The 20,500-nt window shown below is 38.0% G+C and overlaps 1 protein-coding gene across 2 annotated transcripts; it reads left to right on the top strand.

The window, feature by feature from the left end:
* Positions 1-2,456: 2,456 nt before the first annotated feature.
* On the top strand, positions 2,457-19,750 carry LOC117291409 (kelch-like protein 28). Of its 2 annotated transcripts, none has more exons than XM_033773066.1 (6): positions 2,457-2,543; positions 3,176-3,611; positions 4,144-4,661; positions 14,042-14,485; positions 14,899-15,107; positions 15,900-19,750. In XM_033773066.1, the coding sequence occupies exons 2-6, from the start codon at positions 3,213-3,215 to the stop codon at positions 16,061-16,063; spliced, it is 1,734 nt and encodes a 577-aa protein (XP_033628957.1). In that variant the 5' UTR covers positions 2,457-2,543; positions 3,176-3,212; the 3' UTR covers positions 16,064-19,750. The 2 variants fall into 2 exon arrangements, with proteins under 2 accessions (XP_033628957.1, XP_033628964.1); XM_033773073.1 differs by lacking the exon at positions 2,457-2,543 and adding an exon at positions 2,556-2,594.
* The last annotated feature ends 750 nt before the right edge of the window (positions 19,751-20,500 follow it).

Raw genomic sequence — 20,500 nt, 5'->3', positions numbered from 1 at the left:
GTGGAACGAGTTGTTTCCCGCCACCGTTGGCGAACGTTGGCAACTTTAGGCGAACATACTTCTGAGGTGTTGGCAAGTGGTTTTTAAAATGGCGGACAAGCATATGGTATTATTTCTTTGTCACAAACATGATTACATTGTATTTTTGGTGGATGATAATGCAGATTTGGAATAACAAAGTTAATTAGTTGATGTAATGATGTCAAAAAGAGGACTATTGCAGAAAAAACAAAGATTAAAAAAAAACCTACGTATGGTGCGCGCCATCTTCATTTCAGGGCGCTGCCATATTGACATCGCGTATACGCACCAATCGTTCAAACGATAAAAAAACGTTTGCGCGAACAGTTGCGAGTCGTTTGCGCGAGTGGAACGCACCCCTGGTCATTCGTCTTCACAGAGGCCCTAGGGGGAATAGATGCCCTCTAGTTACCAAATGCCAGTCAATTATGTGTTTTACCTCTTGCTTGTTCTGTATTCTGATTCGCTGAAACACGGTCACGTGGTTGTCACGCGGGTTTGCAGGCATTGTGCCCTTTTTAAATAGTGCCTGGTTACAGCGCCCTCTCTTGACGTGAACCGTGTCACTAAAATAATTATTTTCTTTTCCAAGTGTCTTTACCACCACAGTGTGTTAATAAAACACATATTGACTGTCATTCGGTATGTCTATTCCCCCGGGCCGCCTGTGGGTGATTAGCGTCCCCCGAGACACAGTCTCCTAGGATAAACTTGTCTCTTGTTAAAGGTTCCTGTCCGCCGCGCTCGGAGAAGAGATTTTGTGTTCCAAGATGTTGAAGTACGGTTGGTTACTATGGGGCGCCGTCTGTCAATTAATTGTTTGGCATTTTAAGGCATGTTTTTACCATGGTTTATAGCAATTAGATGTAAACCATAGAAAGTGTTGCCAAATCCTTTTTATGGTTTACATACCAGTAGTACTTGTTGTGTGTAAGTTTATGGTTTACAAACCATGAACATGCAACAAACATTTGTAAATCATGGTTCATAAAACATGGTTTATAAACCAGAAAAAAATGAAGCATCAAATTCATGGTTTACAAATCATGGTTTATAAACCATGAAAATTGGGTCATCTTAAAAACATGGTTTATAAACCATGAAAATTGAAGCATGAAAATTAGTTTGAAATAACTTTGACCCCATGTTAACCTTTACTTCCGGGTCAACCGGAAGTCACGGTGACCATATCTCAAAAAGTACACAGCCAATGTTCAAACTTTTGTCAGTTATATACTCTTAGGCAATAAATATTAACTTTGAAAAACGGTGACCCCAGGTTGACCTTTTATTTCTGGGTCAACCGCCGGAAGTGGGACCATTATACACAACCGATTTTTAAACTATTTCAGTTATAAACTCCTTGGGCATTGCAGATTAGTCTTTGGTAGCTCACGTGAGGCCATGTTGACCTTTACTTACAGGTCAACCGGAAGTGTTACCATATATATCAAGAGCTACACAACTTTTTTGAAAATCTTCTTTTCAGTTATAGATTCCTTGGGCAATGAAGCAAATCCCAGCAAAACAACACGGAACAGCTTCGTGTTTGTTCACAAACACTTATGTCTACTTTAACAATGCACAATATAAGAACGGCGTACAATACTGTTGCTCTTTATGTACCGTTTTTGCAATAATGGTTGTAAAACCATGAAGGAAGTGGTAAAACGTAACCCGCCGCGTAACAAAATGGCAACCAAAAAAAAGAAATATTGATAATGGTGGCGCACTCACACAGACGTCCGTCCGGTCAAAATAAAAAGAGCAAGTCTACCAAAACTGGGGTGCGTTCCACTCGCGCAAACGACTCGCAACTGTTCGCGCAAACGTTTTTCAACTGTTTGCGCGAGTGGAACGCACCCCAGAGCACCAGTGGGGTGGGTGCGTTCCACTCGCGCAAACGTTGCCAACAGTTGCGCACGTTCGCCAACGATTTCAAGTGGAACGAGTTGTTCGCTGCCACCACTGGCGAACGTTGGCAACTTTAGGCGAACATACTTCGGAGGTGTTGGCGAGTGGTTTTTAAAATGGCGGACAAGCATACGGTATTATTTCTTTGTCACAAACATAATTACATTGTATTTTCGGTGGATGATAATGCAGATTTGGAATAACAATGTTAATTAATGGATGTAATGATGTCAAAAAGAGGACTATTGCACGTATGGTGCGCGCCATCTTCATTTTAGGGCGCCGCCATATTGACATTGCGTATACGCACCAATCGTTCAAAAGATAAAAAGACGTTTGCGCGAACAGTAGTTGCGAGTCGTTTGCGCGAGTGGAACGCACCCCAGACTGGCACAAGTTTAGGCTTTAGACGGGTTCTGCTCTACATTAGAATGGTTCATCGAATAACCGGTACACACCATTTAGCTGTTGCAATTCGTTGAGGTACATGACCAAATGTGTGAGGAGCAATAGTAAACACCATTTATTCCGTGCTGGACCGACCCGCGGCCGGCTGCAGCTTGTTGTCGAGAACCCATAAGATCCGATTTCTTTTACAACTAATAAAGGTGAGTCATCTACGAGCAATAGCCTAGCAATCATAATTCTGACATGAGGACGTGTGTAGTCGACTTTCAAACAATCTGATCAATTTAATGAATTTTTATAATAATTATTAATACATTGATAAAAAAGAAAATTATGTTTACTAAATTAAATCTAACAAGTAAGTAATAACATGTAAACAAACATTTTGTGCACACTCTGAATCTGATCGACATCATAGATATGTTTGTAATGTACTTTGATTTTCAGGATAACTTTCCGTATGGCGCCACCACTTCTTCACTAATTTTTACAAAGAGGGATATCTCATTGAAAAATTGAAGTAAATTAGATACCAGATTATTTTCTATCAAATGAAAAAGTGGTGGCGCCATACGGAAACTTTTCCGATTTTCATGTGTAAAATAGCATGCAACCTGCGTGTAGTCTTGGTAGTTTGTTTGTTTGTTTTCCTGTTTGGGTAACTTTCCATATGGCGCCACCACTTTTTCACTCATTTTGTATCTCCTTGAGGTAAATTAGTAACTATGTTATTTCATATCGAATGAAAAAGTGGTGTTTGTGTTGGGGTTTTTTCTATTTCTTTTCTGAAGTCTAGATCTGTCCATCTTTCTTTGATATGCTTTTGAAACAGGTCTGTTCATCCCGATAATGAGGTCGCCTTAAGATAAATGATGGACAACATGAATTCTGATGAAGACGCTGCACAAGGAGTGACTGAAGTTCCAATGTATGCCAGTCAGATCCTCCAGTCCCTCAACCAGCTCAGAAAACAGGGTGAACTCTGCGACGTCGTCCTTAGAGTAGGCATGTGCAGGGTGTCCGCCCATCGGGCCGTGTTGGCCAGCTGCAGCCAGTACTTCCGTGCAATGTTCACTGGCTCGCTGTGCGAGAGGGAGAAAGAAGAGATTGAACTCAAGTCAGTGGATGACATGGCGCTGCAGACCTTGGTGGAGTTTGCGTATACAGGGAAGGTGAGGGTGACGCACGCCAACGTGCAGACTCTGCTAGCCGCTGCCTGTCTGCTGCAGCTGAAACCAGTCATCAAGCTATGCTGTGATTTTCTCCAGGTACAACGCATTTTGTTGTTGTTATCTTGTAAAACAACGGGCCTGTCGTGATCACTTTCATATTTTGTTTTGGTATTGCATTGTTTCTCTTGTCCATTCAAGCTGTGGCCCACCTTACAACTTCTAGTGACCAAATTGTGAGTTTCACGTAATTGTTAGGCGGATTTAGAAGAATTCAGGTTCTTTGGGCTTTTACTCTTTACTCCCCTCGATAGATTGGGGTTATGTGTAGAAACTTACATGGTATACAAGTACACGTGTAGTTGAATACTTTGCAGAATCTTTTTTGGCTGAAATTATGCAGATTTCATGTAAAAGAATATTGAGTCCAAAATCAAATGTTTAAAAACAGTTTAGGAGCTTTCACTTTTTTTATGTGACGCCAGTGTTCGAATCAGCTTAACTTTCACATGCTTTTTCTTTATATGCTGGGTCTCACAATAGCTGATACTTGTTTCTGACAATTAATACAATTACCAGTACAACTTCCCTTAAAATTGTTTTTGTTTTGTTCTTTCTTCATGAACACTAGGCACAACTTCACGCAACAAACTGTATTGGCATCTCATGTTTTGCGGACGCTCATGCCTGCACGGAGCTGTACCGCACAGCGCAATGCTTTATTGCACAACACTTTGAGGAGCTCAGCATCAGCGAAGAGTTCTTGCAGTTGGAGCACACCGATCTTGCCAGCATCCTGAGTCGGGATGATCTCATCGTCGCCTCTGAGGAGGCCATCTTCAACGCATTGGACAGCTGGGTGCGATACGACCCCAATAAACGGCGCTGTTACATGGGCAAACTTCTCCACTGCATTCGACTCCCGCTGATGACCCTGAAGATGCTGACCAGACTCTACGAGGCTAATCCATTCATCAGGGATAATCCGTCGTGTCAGGAGCAGGTCAATCGGGCCCTGAGGTACCACCTGCGGCCGGAGGAAAGACTACAAGTTGCCAGTAAGATGGGATCCAGAGTGAAGACCCGGGGAGAGAAGGGTTTACTCTGTGCCATCGGTGGAAAGAATGGCCTCTTTGCAACTCTAGATAGGTAAGGTTTTTACAAATATTGATTATCAACATTTTAAGAGTGTTGAGACTTTATGTTATCATTGACTAATCCCCCGCATTGACACACAACATGGCTTAATTACATGGCTCCATGGCCTGCCATTTTTTAGTTGAAATTTTATAAAGCTTTGGTGATCACATACAGGCACGTCTGTAGACTAAACTACAAACTTCTCAGTAGAACCCAGAGGGAAACTGACTCCCAAAATGTGGTGATGTAATTGTGTGAATCAGGTCAATACACAATTTTATCAGCATTAGGGCCTAATGGATTTGTATGCTCTAACCAGGGCCCAATTTCATAGAGCTGCTAAGCACAAAAATTTGCTTAGCATGACATTTCTTCCTTGATAAAAACAGTATTACCAACCAAGCTTCCATTCGTTGCGTGCTTGCTTGTCCTGAAAATCGCGTGGAAATTAGGTTGGCATTTCTGTTTTTATCAGTGGAGAAATTTCATGCTTTTTAAAGCAATTTTTTGTGCTTAGCAGTGCTATGAAATTGGGCCCAGGGCTTGAGTTTGGGGGGACGTCCACAAGATAACAGGGCTAATGGCTCATTTTGTGGCTCAAAATGTTCACTGGATAAGAATTCTTTAGACAAGACCAGAATCAAAATAAAAAATATTAAAAAATAATAACACACAGTACTTGGTGTTGATGCAGCCCTCCTGACCCAAATCATGCATTAATGTTAACTGTTTTATTTGAACGAGCACTAAGACAATGATTGATCTCATTTATCTATATGTGTATGTATAATGTCATTACTCAATAGAATTGAAATGTATTTTAGCAGACTCAAAGTCAACATTGGAAAAATATTATTTTTGATTCAAGATGTTACACAAGGAGGTACAATACATGTATTTTCTGCATTGTTCAATTAAAAAACACAAGACCACCAGACTTTTTTCAGTTTACTGGCCAAACACCAAAACTACTGGCCTCCATCCATACGACATACGACACCATAGTTGAGTGAAGAACCAAGTGCGCACGCGCAAACTTACAGATGCCAGGTCGCCCAATGTTTAAATAAGGTATAGGTGATTACGAGGTGTCGTTAACTGACCGCGGTACCACGGGTTCGGCTTTTGAAGTCCCTTTTTGACCTCCTTCACTTCCTTCCTCCATGACCAGACCAACACCTCTGTCATGGTTTGGTCAGAACAGCTACTTCACCCAGTCATGATAACACTGGGAACCAATGACAGAAGCTTGAAGAAATTTCCGGTAAAGGTCACTAAAATGCAACCCCAATGCTTGAAGAGAAAATGCAATGTACATACGTAATCAAGGAGTCTGGCTTCCTTTTTCTTTCCTTCTTTTTGTATGAGATTAATAGGCCCTTTGGGAAATCAATGCTTGGGCTTCGGTTCAGGTTCTGTCTGCCTAGTTGAAGCCCTTTAAGGAAACTGCGCATCATCTATAGTCTAAATCTAAGCCCAGACTCAAGCTAAAGTAGTTTTCTTTTAAACGGCTTTGGTAAGATTGAATAAAATTATTGATATTGCATGTTTTACTGAATACATGACACACCTGGACTCTGTTTAATAGACCTGCTTTTAAAAGCAGGAAATATTGCTTACAATTTTCTACTAAGGAGAAATGAGCGGGATACCAACCACACATGGTAACCTTGTTCGGGTAAAGGGTTTGGGTACTTTTTGGGGGCACCAAAGACAGTGTGCACAGATTAACATAAAACTTACACAGTTTGAAGATAAAGATAGTAGAAAGCTTCCCTGAAAGCAATCGCACAACAACGGTAAACAGTAATATTGTCCAAAGGCCCACACTTCGTGTATGACGACTTTATAAAATAACAAACCATTGAAAATTTAGGCTCAATCGGTCATCGGAGTCGGACAATGATAATTGTTTTAATGTTTTCTCAAAAAGTAAAGCGTTTCATGGAATAATATTTCAAGGGAAGCCTTTCTTCACCATTACCTTCTGTAAACACTGTAAGTTATTTGTAAATCTGTGAACTTTAAATTTTTTGTTTTGTTCAGAAAGTGTCCAATGGCTTTAATATTACTTGATGATGGGTGTCACATGCACGGTACAAAGGAGACGACGGAGACCTTTAGATGAGCTTTCCCATTTATTTGCACTCAGTGTATAACATTACACAGGTGAAACTATAAATAACAAATACAAAAATAGCTAATAAATGACACGAAAAATGCACATTTTTAAACAATTAAGGGAAGGGAGACAAAGGTGAACCATATCAATCTAACAAAAACAACTTTAAATGCAGAACGAGATACAGCAATAAACCAAGCAACGACCGAGGGCTAATATTAAAGTGAAACTTGAATATAAGACACTACAAAGACAACTCTGACGTTAAATTACAACTGTGAAATAACTAATACATTTAATAAACTAACATCATTGCCGGGAGAAACTCAGAAACTACGTCCGTGCACATGGTAAATGTTCTGCGGTATTCTGGGGCGTTCACTGGTATTGGGAGATGGCTACGGAAAATTACATGTCTGAGAAGAACTAAAATAAACTCGAACAGAACACAACGGAATCAGGAACAGAAAATGAGCCTAAGGTGTATGCTGCAAGAATATATACCAAGCAGCCAACGCCCACTTCGTTGGTACCCGAGACATACTAGACATTCCAAAGCAAATACAAAGTAAATACCAGAAATGCAGTGGTCGAAATAAATAAAGGGGAAGATAGGCGGGACAATAATAGAAATACCTTAGGATAATACCATGAAGGAATAATGATAATACAATACAACAAATACACTTATCGACGGAGATAACAATGGGTGCTGTAGCTTTTGAGAAATGAGTAAACTAATGTCACCCAAATAATGTTCGCCTCAGGAGATATCAAACACATCAATTTGTGTTCCAAATTGATATTAGTGGGCAACAGTATGAATATGTTTTCTCTAAATGTCAGTCTCATCTGCCGCAGATGAACCAAACTGAAACTGATGACGCACTACATTTTTAACCAAAATATGCGAAAAACATGTTTACTGCACGCTCATGGTGCAATTTCACTATCCATTCGAAGTCTGCTGCATGTGTACCCCCAGCTCCGGAAACAAACCGGTTTAATCAGGAATCCACTAACGGGGATGAATGAGGCACTATTTTATGTTACCATGGTAATAATGCATAATGCCAAGCTTTAAGGCATTGCAGCTACACCAAATTATTACGATTGAAGAGAATCAGAGGTTATCGAGGGATTTCTTTAGTGCTTGAAGGCAATTTACATGCATATAAATTTACATTTTGTACGATAAAAGGAGAGAGCTACATTTTTAGAGCCAGAGTTGAAACTCGCAAACTTTGCAAAAAACACATCGACATGGCATGTAGTATGCTACCTACAGTACATTGAATTTTACCTTCTAATAAATAGAGGTCTCATCTGTTGCATGGTTTGTTTGGGTTTTTTGGGCAGAAAGAAAATATTTGAATTTAAGAATTTTCTATCAGAACAAATTTTGACGGATGATATCATACATAAATTGAAGTTTGTGTAAACAAAGCCTTTAACCATAATGCCAGAGATCCAGCAACAAGCTGTATAAGCATGTACGTGTACGTACATGATTTTATGGCAAGATCCTGACAGATTGTAAGTCATTATTAGTTTTTAATTAACTGACCATGGCCAGAATGTTTGTGTGCAATACCTTAAATGAAGGCTTTCAACAGCCTTGGTTTTTGAAGCTTGAAACATAGCTACATGTATTTAAAATTCAAACCTACACGTAATATGAAACATGAGATCTGCAGGTTTCTAGTAGAAATAAATAAAAGCAGATTGACTAAATTACATGTAGCCGTGGTAGGCAAATTGCCTCAATGAATTACATTTAATGCCTACTGAGGACTTTAATGGGTTTCACCAAACTGCTTGTTTTGTAGCTCCTTGGTATATGAAGTTTATTTTAACGAGAGTGGTCTCCAAAGTAATTATTGACATTAAAGAAACAATCAGTTTTTAAGAAGAACATTTTTTTGTGGATTTTGATTCATTTTTTCAAACAATATATATGCATTTTTTGCTTTAAACAAGGTTTTGGTTATTATGAGGATGAATTTGCAATTAATGACCTTGTAGTATCACTGAGCCGATGATATGTATCATGCCTGTGACCATAAACATCTCCCGTCAATAGTTTCATGGATGCAAAGATTCATTGTGGCAGTGAGCTGCCATAGGTTAACTGAATGGTACAGAGGTTAACAATGATGCAGAACTTCCAAACATCTCTTTGTATTCAGATTACCTCAGATTTCCATTTTTTTAAAGGCACTGGACACTATTGGTAATTATTCAAAACAATTGTTTGCATAAAACTTACTCATTTATGAAGAGCTGTTGGTAGTATAAGACATTGTGAGAAACAGCGCCCTCTGAAGTAACATAGTTTTTTAGAAAGACGTCATTTCTCACACAAATATTTGATTTGATGTCGTGACCTCAGCTGAGGTTTCAAAATCAAGCATCTGAAACTTATACAATAGATGTTAAATTTGCATCGGGGATTAAGAATATTTATTTGGGTTTTTACCCATACACCGATGTGTGTCTGAAACTTATGCGCCAAGGGTGTTTTTCTGTTACTATTCTTAAGGGAAGTACAAAATGCAGTAACTTTACATAGTGACTACACATTGGTGTAGGGCAAAAGCCAAATAATACATCACCTAGAAGTACACACATTATTTTTTTTAACAGCAACTGTTCCTTTTTGGGGGGAACGTCATTGTGCCCGTATACAAGGACAATTTTCACCATGTGTACATGAAATTCATGTCCAACTTCAATATACATGTTAATGTACATAAAGCCTGAATGTCATTTTATCTGGATGACAATCAGAAACCTTGTAACCATAAGTTTTATTGGCACAAAGGTCTAAATATAGTCCAATTTCCCAACAAAGATAAAAACCAAGTGGGTCAGTGATGTTGACTACAGACAAGACAGAGGGCAAATCCAAAGATTTCTACAAACTCTGGATTTCTGCACGTAGTCACAGCTGTGCATCATGGTCTGATAGTGTTATTGTTGATTTTGTCTGCAATATGGCTCTAAATTCAAAGGGATATGTGCAAATTTATATCATTTGGGTTTTTTAAGAGACAACCGCAATTGTTTGAGGAAAGACTTTTATGGGATTGACTGTTCATGATTGATTTCAAGGGTTCTCCCTATTTTTTGTTTCTCTTCTCGCTTTGTTAAAGGCAGTGGACACTATTAGTAATTACTCAAAATAATGATTATTAGCATAAAACTTTACTTGGTAACGAGTAATGGGGAGAGGTTGATAGTATAAAACATTGTGAGAAACGGCTCCCTCTGAAGTGAAGTAGTTTTCGAGAGAATTTGATTTTGAGACCTCAAATTTAGAAATTGAGGTCGATTGAAATCTGAAAGCATATGACAGCCCACAACTTAGTGTGTCAATGTTGTTTTTTCTTTCATTATTATCTTGCAACTTCGACGACCAATTGAGCCCAAATTTTCACAGGTTTCTTTGCTAATGCTTAGACACACCAAGTCAAGGTTGTTTTTTCTTTCATTATTATCTCGCAACTTCAACGACCAATTGAGCCCAAATTTTCACAGGTTTCTTATGTAATGCACATAATGCTTTGACAATTACCAATAGTGTCCAGTGTCTTTTAAAACATTCTATGTTTGGCTGAATTTTGTTTGAGCATGGGGAGAACTGTATTTGTTTTTTAAAGACACTTCTTTGAGGGATGTTACTTTTAACGTAAACAAACTTTCATAAGATTTGGAAGAGTTCATTCATTTTAATCTAGATTTCAGTAAACACATCATACAACCAAACTGTAGCAAGCAGGCATAGTACTTCATCATGGAGTCAATTGCCTCTAATGCCCCTCTGGACAGGTGCCCTTTACCACGGACAAAAGGCCTGGGAACCGTTGCCCTTTCAAAAGTGAAGCATCAGGCGCTTGAACATGTCATCAAATAGATTCAACTTGTTTTTGTTTTTATAAATATGTGGGTTTTTATATTTTGTTTTTGTCTGCTTCTTTTTTGCCCTTTTTTTTTTTAAATAAATAACGTTTGGTTTACTGTCAGTATTTTGTTTGGATCGTCATTCCTGTGGTGACCATAAGCAGTGCTATGAAATGGAAATGGCTCAGTGAGCATAAAATCGGCCGTCAAGCAGCTCTATGAAATTTGGACCCAGCCCAGCACACTATCTACATGTAGATACAATGGTGTAGTATACACTAATCTCTGGCCAAGATACAACAGTCTGAATCAGAGTGCAATGGCAGTAGGCTTTTTTTTTTGATTGCATGATTTGGTTTTGTCTTGGCATGAAGTAAAGCAATTAAGCCCTAATGGACTCGTGCTATTATTTCCCAACAGTCATTCCGACAGCAGCCCTGGTCTATTTATATAACCCCGGAGCTAAAAATAGTCTTGCGATAATTACTCTCCTAGTGGCAACAATAGTAGGTTGGCATAGATGATGGATGGGGAATGACATTTATCTGCACCAAGCCTTCACACAATCTGACATTATCTTTCCCAAGCACTATCATTAATGGCTGCTAAATTTAGAAAAAGAATAGGGTTTTGAATGCAAAGAAAGATTCAATTAATAGGAATTACAAAACAGTTCAAGCTTTCCATTTTGAATGACATAGGCCTATTATAAGTATACATAGAAATCATGCAGTTAATACTCATACATGATTGTGTGATACACAAATTTAAGAAAACAATCTTTTTGTGTGTTAAAAGACAGCAAAGCTTGGCTTTAACTTTTGATACACTCAAAAAAATCAAATTACTTATATTTTGTTTACTATTTTTTTGTTTACTATTTAATTAAAAAAAAATATGTATACAATATTCTTTTTTTTTTTTTTTTTTAAATAGTCTTAGCAATTTCAATTACATAAATATTCATACATTTTTTATTTGTTAAAAGACGTGGACACCTTTGGTAATTGTCAAAGACCATTCTTCTCACTTGGAATGGTGTATCACAACAATTTATGCCTAAAATAGCAAACCTGTGAAAATTTGAGCTCAATTGGTCGTCGAAGTTGCGAGATAATAATGAAAGAAAAACACCCTTGTCACATGAAGTTGTGTGCATTCAGATGCTTGATTTCAAGACCTCAAAATCTAATTCTGAGGTCTCAAAATCAAATTCGTGGAAAATTACTTCAGAGTCACTTCAGAGGGAGCTGTTTCTCACAATGTTTTATACTATCAACCTCTCCCCATTACTCATTACCTAGTAAGGTTTTATGCAAATAATTATTTTGAGTAATTACCAATAGTGTCCACTGCCTTTGAATAATTACTTAAACCTGAATACAATATTCATTTTTTTTTTAATACACAATACATTAGTTAATTATTCATTCAAGTCTTTCTAAAAGGCTTAATTGAACCTGTGCCTTGGATCCGTCGAGTTGGTCTTTGGAAAGCGTACGTAACTGTTTTTAATAAATTGCATAAAAATGGGTAGAAAAATGTTGTAAAAGTAGAATACAATGATCCACACAAACATGCCTCAAATTTGCACGGTTTTCCTTTAACCTCGTCGTCTAATACGGTCGGCCATTTATGGGAGTCAAATTTTTGACTCCCATAAATGGCCTACCGTGTTAGTTGGCAAAGTAAAAGGAAAACCACGTAATTCGAGGCAAATTTGTGTGAATCATTGTATTCTACTTTTAAAACATCTTTCCAACCGTATGCATTTTATAACTAACGGGTATAAACGCTTTTTATAGACCAACTCGTCCGATCCAAGGCAACGTGTTCCTTTAATGACAACACCACAGTACACAAGTTAAAACATCTTTCCAACCATATGCATTTTATAACTAACGGGTATAAATGCTTTTTATAGACCCACTCGTCCGATCCAAGGCAACGTGTTCCTTTAATGACAACACCACAGTACACAAGTAGACTTATGTAATAAAGTAGAATGCAGTCAGAAACACTCAAGTGATGAACAATGAAAAGGAAACAAAGGACGGGGGGGGGGGGGGGGGGTGATATTTATAATATCCACATCTAAAAAACTTATTTTATCAATTTGAGTCAACATAGTGCTTGTTTTGATAACATTTGTATTTCATGCGTGAAGTAGAGCATTGCTTTATTTATGGCAATGCTAGTTTAAAAATAGTGTCCATATCTAAGGTATAACAGCGATATCAGCCCATTCACAGGGGCTATGTCTTCATGTTCAATGCAGGCATGTGGCTGTGCTTGGAATTATCATCTCCCACCCAGATACTGTTTATTTTTGAAACTAAAGTCCACTATTTGAAATATGCAGGGAGTGTATTTTATTCAAACAATCAGGGCTTTTAAATAAAATCTTGTCATAACTTGGACAGTTTGTGATAATATTGACTTGTAAAATATTTCTGGGCTATTTTTAGTCCACACTTTGAAGTACCCTGCAAGGAAGTTGTTATGTTGTGTTCATAAAGCACCTTTTTTTAAAGGGGGGATAGGATTTGTGGCATTGCATGGTGAGGTATCAATATATATTTGGTTTGCGGTAACATCATGTGTGTATCTACTTGCCAGGTAGAGTTTGTTTATTAGAGAACTGTCTCTCTTTATTCTACTACCGCGAGCTATATAATTATATTGTTTTGTCCACATAATGCTAATTTTTACTAGGCCAAACTAAAAGATACACAAACAGTCACCTGTGAAAGTTTCAGCTGAACGCTTGTTGAAAAAAACAGCAATATAGGGCCCTATAAGTATTTGTTATCAAGAATGCCAATCCATCCACATTTACAAAGTGACAGCAGGTAATACATCATGAACGGACACAAACCCTCAGAAAACTGAGAAATCGATTCACAAATTCTGTTTCTTAGACATGCTTGAGTAAAACATTATCAAAAACCATAGGTGTGTGTGTGTGTGTGTGTGTGGGGGGGGGGGGGTTATTACTTGGAAGGGACCCTACCTTTAAGTTAAGATTTAGCATGAGTACATGTAAGTGATGATAAGATTGTGGCTGAATATTATCATGTTTGTACAAGCGTGTAGTTATATCGTTTATTTTGGATTTTCTAAAAACAAAAATTTCAAAGTATTCATATTTAAACTTGAATTGTCCAGGGTGGCTTTGTGACAATTTAACGTAATATTACCTTAATAAATAAATTGTTAAATGTAAATGTTAGATCAAAGTTGTGTTTATTCACAAATTTCATAGGTCTGTGATATTTGTCAAAGTATGTGTATTGGAAGTATTGTCAGAAACATTTCTTTAGAAAGTGAATCTTCATTTTGTCGATTTTTTCTTCCCTTATAGTGTTGAGGTGTATCACCGGGACAAGGACGTTTGGACGGAGGTTGCTCCGCTAAGCTGCCGGCGTCAGGAATGTGCCGCCGTGGTCGTCCAACAAACCCTGTACGTCATCGGCGGTGTCGTCTCTGAGCTCCGTAACGGCTCCATGTACCGTCACCATGACAACAGCACTGAATGCTGGACCCCCAAAACGAACTCGTGGAGAAAAGTGGCGAGCATGCACTTAAGTCGTAGCAACCACGGGGTGGCCGTGCTGAATGGGAAGATCTATGCATTAGGAGGGGTTACCGGAAAGTTGTATCTACGGAGCGTGGAGTGCTACGATCCTATGACTAACCAATGGAAGACAGTAGCACCAATGATTAACAGTAGGAGTATCTTTAATGCTGCAGTTGTAGATGGTAAACTGTATGCGATTGGAGGGTATGGGCCCAACTATCTCAATAGGTGTGTTACTTTAAGATTGCTCCTGTAACACCTTTAAAGGTTCACAGTTTTCTACAGTATCAAAACAAAATAACATTATCAATCACAAGTAAGGGGTACAAAAAATACAACTTTACAAGAGCTAGATGAAAACAAATATGACACTGCAGAGGGATCCATTTTAGTGGCAGTGGTCCTTAAAGACATGCATTTGCATTGAGACGAAGAGTAAATTAAGTGAAGGAGGTGCATGGTCGAGTCTGGATAAGCACAGAAGATGGTACAAATTGTCAGTTTTTACTATAAAGTTAAGTAAGTTAAGCTAATTAAAATAGTTTGTTCGGAAAACACAACCCAAAGTTGGATGGATTCTTAGCTGACATTGACAAACTCCTCACTAACGATGTTTTTGTTTTTGTGCTATTGTCTTGAAGCGTTGAAAGGTACGACCCAGACTCAGACACCTGGGAGATGGTGGCACCCATGGCTGACAAACGAATCAACTTTGGCGTTGGGGTCATTCATGGTTTCATCTACGTAGTCGGAGGCCACAATGGAGAGACGCATTTAAGTAGCGTGGAACAGTACAACCCAACGCAAGAAACGTGGACAACCGTTGCATCCATGAATACAACCAGGACAGGTTTGTATAACTTTATTTATGGATTGGTTAATCCTCATTCCTCAAGAGTGTGCATTATAATTACTGCCTTTGTTAGCCACTGTAACTGGACCCATGACCAGTTTTATCAAGCTGTTAAAGACACTGGACACTCAAAGACCAGTCAAAGACCAGTCTTCTCACTTGCTGTACAACTCAACACTCAACATATGCATAAAATTACAAAGCTGTGAAAGCTTGAGCTCAATTGGTCGTCAAAGTTGAACGATAATAATGGAAGAAAAAACACCCTTCTCACACAAAGTAATGCTTGATTACTGATGTCTTTAAATCAAATTTTTGGAAAATAACTTCTTCCTCAAAAACTATGTTACCTCAGAGGGAGCCGTTTCTCACAATGTTTTATACTACAACAACTCTCCATAACTCTCCATGTGTCCAGTGCCTTTAAGCAGAAGAAAATAATGTTGCGTCTGTAGACACAGATTACCAGGCAGAAGAAAATAATGTTGCGTCTGTAGACACAGATTACCAGGCAAAGTAAATTGAATGTATATTGTTTGTGACTGGCTCTCTGCAAATTTGTGCTTTGCAGAACAATATTATTTCCTAAGCACAATTTTCTGCTTTCATGGCACTGCGTACCACTGAACTCTGTGCAAATATTGTAGTGTGATCTCGGAAGACCTGGAAAATTGAATTATTTTGAGGTAGCCACCTAACTGAAATACTGTTGTCCATTACGAGACTCTGATACAACCCAGACTGATTTATAAATATAATTCTTTGTCAAATCCTCCAATCAACTTGCAGGTCTGGGAGTAGCAGTTCTGAATGGCATGCTCTACGCAGCGGGGGGCCACTCCGGCTCGGCCTACCTTGATTTAACGGAGTGCTATGACCCCAACAGCGACACATGGAATGTAATGCGCAATATGATGAACTGTCGCTGTAACTTTGCATTTGCCGCTCTCTGATACAACCCCGATTACGATATCGCACCATAGCACATTGCAAGGGAGTAACAACAACATGAACTTTTTTTTTTTTTTTTTTTTTTTTTTTAAAGCTTGATTCTTAATTTGAAAAAGAAAAGCAATTTAAAGCTAAAATGCTAAGTGTGCAATGTTTGATAGAGTCCGTTTTGTAAATATTCATCGTCTGCAACTATTGCCATGAACTTTCATGTACTCTTAGCAGTTTCAGACGAAGCATCCACCGAGTGACCATGCCATCTTTAGAATGCATGACAACAATGGAAATAGTTTATCTCGGAAAGATGTGTGTAAAGAAGTTTCAGACATGATGCCTACACCGTCCACAGCAACTCTCATGTCTCATGACTTTCATGTTCTCTTAGAAGTTCAGACGAGGCATCCACCAGAAAACCATGCCAGGTTTAGAATGCATGAAAACTATAGGAATAGTCCCCCATGATAGAATTTAGCAAAGAAGATTCAGACCAACAGGCCCACAGAAATTCGTGTAGCTCTTCACCGTCATGTACTCATAGAAGCTCAGATGAGGCATCCACCGAACGTCCATACCATCTTTAGAATGCATTAATACATCAGAAATAGTCCCCCAAGACAGAAGTGTGTCAAGACGATTCAGGTTTGAGTCCACAGCATGTCTCATGACTTTCATGTATTTCTAGAAGTACAGACGAAGGCGTCCATCAAGAAACTATGCCAGGTTTAGAAAACATGGGAAATAGTGTTCCTGGACAGAATTTTGTAAAGATGATTCAGACCAACATGTCCACAGAAGTTCTTGTGTCTTATCACTTTCATGTATTCGAGGCATCCACCGAGAATCATGCTTGGTTTAGAAAACATTAAAACGTTGGAAATAGTGTTCCTATAGTGATGCCCATAATGTCCACAGCAATATATATGGCAAGCAACAACTTAATTGCAATTGTACTACAAAATGACTGGTCATATCAACTCAAGACAAAACTAAGATAATAAAAATTGTACCACCATTTCCATCATGTAAATACAGTACTTTTTTTTAAATTCCTTGTTGAGCTGTCCTGTTTAGCAGTCACCAGTTTGCTTTTAAGCACAATGGTTGGGCTTTTTGGTGATTTGGTTTGCAAGCGCTGTGCTTATTTTCTCTTGCCCATTGAAGCCTACTAGGCAGTTCAACTCCTAGGCTGATTGATCTATGGTCACTGTGGTTAGACTGGTGGACCTGCAATCGCAAGGTTGTGGGTTTGAATCCTACCAAGCTAAAGCACTAGAACAATTACTTTCTAGTTTTTAAATCACAGTGTCTTGATTTGTGCAATTCAATAGTCATAGAAGTTAAACTAATGTTTGTCAGAGAGAGATTGGCTGTTGCTAGCTTTGTGTATATATCCCCTTTCTTGGAGTTTGCCGAGTTCCCTTGATGGGGAGATCATCTTCACAAACAACCAACGTCAGTGCCATCATTTTTAGATTCATTGCAATAATCAAGACCAAGATTCCTGCTTTAATAAATGCTTTCCCTGTAAAACATCGAGTGCAGTTTTATTTAAATTTGTGCAACAGTGGATTGCCAATGTGGACATTTCCTTGTAAGCGCTCAGTACAGTTGCATCGCTGAATACAAAAGTGGTGACGTCCAATTAATGGTTAATCGTACTGATTTAAAGTGATTAATAATATTTGAGGCTTTGCATATTTAAAATAGAATGAAATTGCAGCAATACATACATTTTTAAAGCGTTAAATATTAAGAATTGTAATATATCTGTAGAGGATGAAAATGTATTTATTTAAACCTTTGACACTGTGCATGGAGTACTGTGGGTAAATTTTACTAGGAATGAAACAAAAAAAATTAATCGACTAGAACGAGATTTGAAACTGTGACTTCCAGATTTATCTCCACATACAGTTAGCAGTCTTTCTATTTTGTCAATATCCTAGTCCGGGGTGCTAAAAGTTTTACCCTGCTGGTCTATTTGACAGAAATGATCTGAGAACTTGACAAATTGGGTGATTGTTCTTCTGGAGGGAGAATATTTATCCAAGTGAAAACAAAATGAAACTTGCAGACTGTGAAAGTAAGAGCCAGTGTTTTACAATCAAATACTTCATTTAATCGTCTAATTGGATAAAAGGTAATTATTGTAAACAATCGCCAATATTTATGCTTGCATTTATTTCACTGACATTTGTACTGAAAGACAATGGGCTTTTTACCGTTTGTGCCATATATAGTTTGGGTTGTTTTTGCTTCATATATTTGTCCGTTTGTTAAGTTATAAAGGTTTTAGTTGACAGTCAAACCTTTTTGGCTGAATCATTCTGAAGTCATAGGCATTTAAGTTAATGAATTCACTTATGTTTTGATTTGTTTAATTATATAAAAGGTTTTCAACTAATACAAAAGCTTGATATGTAATGAATTATGCTTTTAGTGTTTTGCTGCACACGTTGATGTATATCAACGAAAACACACACACACACACACACAACTCCTTATGTATTGGCTTACATATACATTATTATATTATATTAATTCTTATATTAAGAGAAATTATTTATGAGGCTTTAATTTGAGCTTATACATTGTATTTTATGTGTTATAATAAACATAGGAAGAGGAGCAAAAGATAACTTGGTATTGTTTGATAGTGACAGTTGGCACTAAACCTGTGGAAAATGACATTACACCCATCCATAGAACCCTGCCCATTGTATGAATTGCGTAGCAACGGCGGCACTGAAATATAAATAGAAGCTTGTCATTATCAACCCCCCCCCCCTGAACATTGAGCAAGTGCACTATGCATAATGCAGCAATCCAAACTGCAGCAGTGCGTGGTTTGCTTTTTATTTCAACTGAGATTTCACTTTATTGGACTTTAAGGGATTTGTGACTGTTTAATATGTATAAGAAATTAGAAAAAGCTGTTGCAAAATTGCTTACCAACCAAAAGGACCTAGGATAGAAATTGTAACAAAAAAAATGAATTTCATGGCCTGACATTTCAACCATGGCAGAGTCTTCATCGAGGGCTAAATAGACACACAGCACAACACGAACAAAGCAAACACATGTACCTGTTGCCATCCTTTTGAGAAAGACTCTGCTAGGGTCGAAAAGACGTGCCATCATCAAAAAGTTGCTTTTGTTTAAGATGTACTTAAAAAACCTATCCACCCGACTGGTACATAACCCATGAGGTCCTTCCTCCATGCATAACCAATGTTCCTTCCCAACTGCATTACAATAAATAGTCATTATTTACTACCTTGCAGATGAACATATATCCCCAACAAAATGTATAGTGTTGAAAAGAGTGCCGTATTCTCATTTAATGTGGTATAAATATACACTTTGCCAAGTTTCCCATCTCATATCACTAGTAAAAAATAAGAATATAAGAAAGTTGGTCAAGCTGTTGCAAGAAGCAGTAATAGTGAGAAAGGATATACTATTTTATGCTGAATAGAAAATGAAATTTAAGTTTTCTGCAGGTATGCAAGTAGTTTCCCAGCATTATTGGAGCTACTTGGGAGACGATTGACTAAAATCTTAGCTTCAAGAGACAAACGGGGGCCCAATTTCACGACACTGCTTACTGAAGAATTCTGTTTAAAGACACTGAACACTATTGGTAATGGTCAAAGACCAGTCTTCTCACTTGGTGAATCTCAACATATGCACAAAATAACAAACCTGTGAAAATTATAGCTCGATTGGTCGTCGGAGTTGCGAGATAACTATGTAAGAAAAAACACCCTTGTCACACGAAGTTGTGTGCTTTCAGATGCTTGATTTCGAGACCTCAAATTCTAAATTTGTAATTACTTTTTTCTTGAAAACTACGTTACCTCAGAGGGGGCCGTTTCTCACGATGTTTTATACTATCAACCTCTCCCCATTACTCGTTACCAAGTGAGGTTTTATGCTGATAATCATTTTGAATAATTACCAATAGTGTCCACTGCCTTTATAGGTTACGCTGTGCACTTACAGCCCATGGATTTACCGGTACATGCTTTACAGGGTAACATCAGCACAGAGTTCTGTGCTTATACAGCCCCTCCTAGAATCGTATGCTTTACAGGGTGATGTACAGCCCATGGACATACATGTACATGTATATAAAGCATAAGAGTTCTGCGGTAAGCATTGCCATGAAATTGGGTCCCAGGTTTTTAGTGCATGTAACCAGAGTGATTTGGTTCAAGTGGGATCCTGGAGGTTTTCTTTGATTTTGGTTGATAATTTTATATTTGCTTGCTACTACTCAAATGTCAGTTTTAAATTTATTCACAGTGGTAATTTCCCCATGTATTAAGTGCCATATTTAAATCATGTTTTTAAAATAAAGTTCAAAGTACTTTAAATTATGAGAGCGATGAGTCCAATGGTTTGCTTTATTTTCAATGTTGTATGGTTTGTCTTTA

The sequence above is a fragment of the Asterias rubens genome, chromosome 1, assembly GCF_902459465.1.
Source record: "Asterias rubens chromosome 1, eAstRub1.3, whole genome shotgun sequence".
NCBI lineage: Eukaryota > Metazoa > Echinodermata > Asteroidea > Forcipulatida > Asteriidae > Asterias > Asterias rubens.
This window is presented reverse-complemented; position numbering and strand designations above follow the sequence as displayed.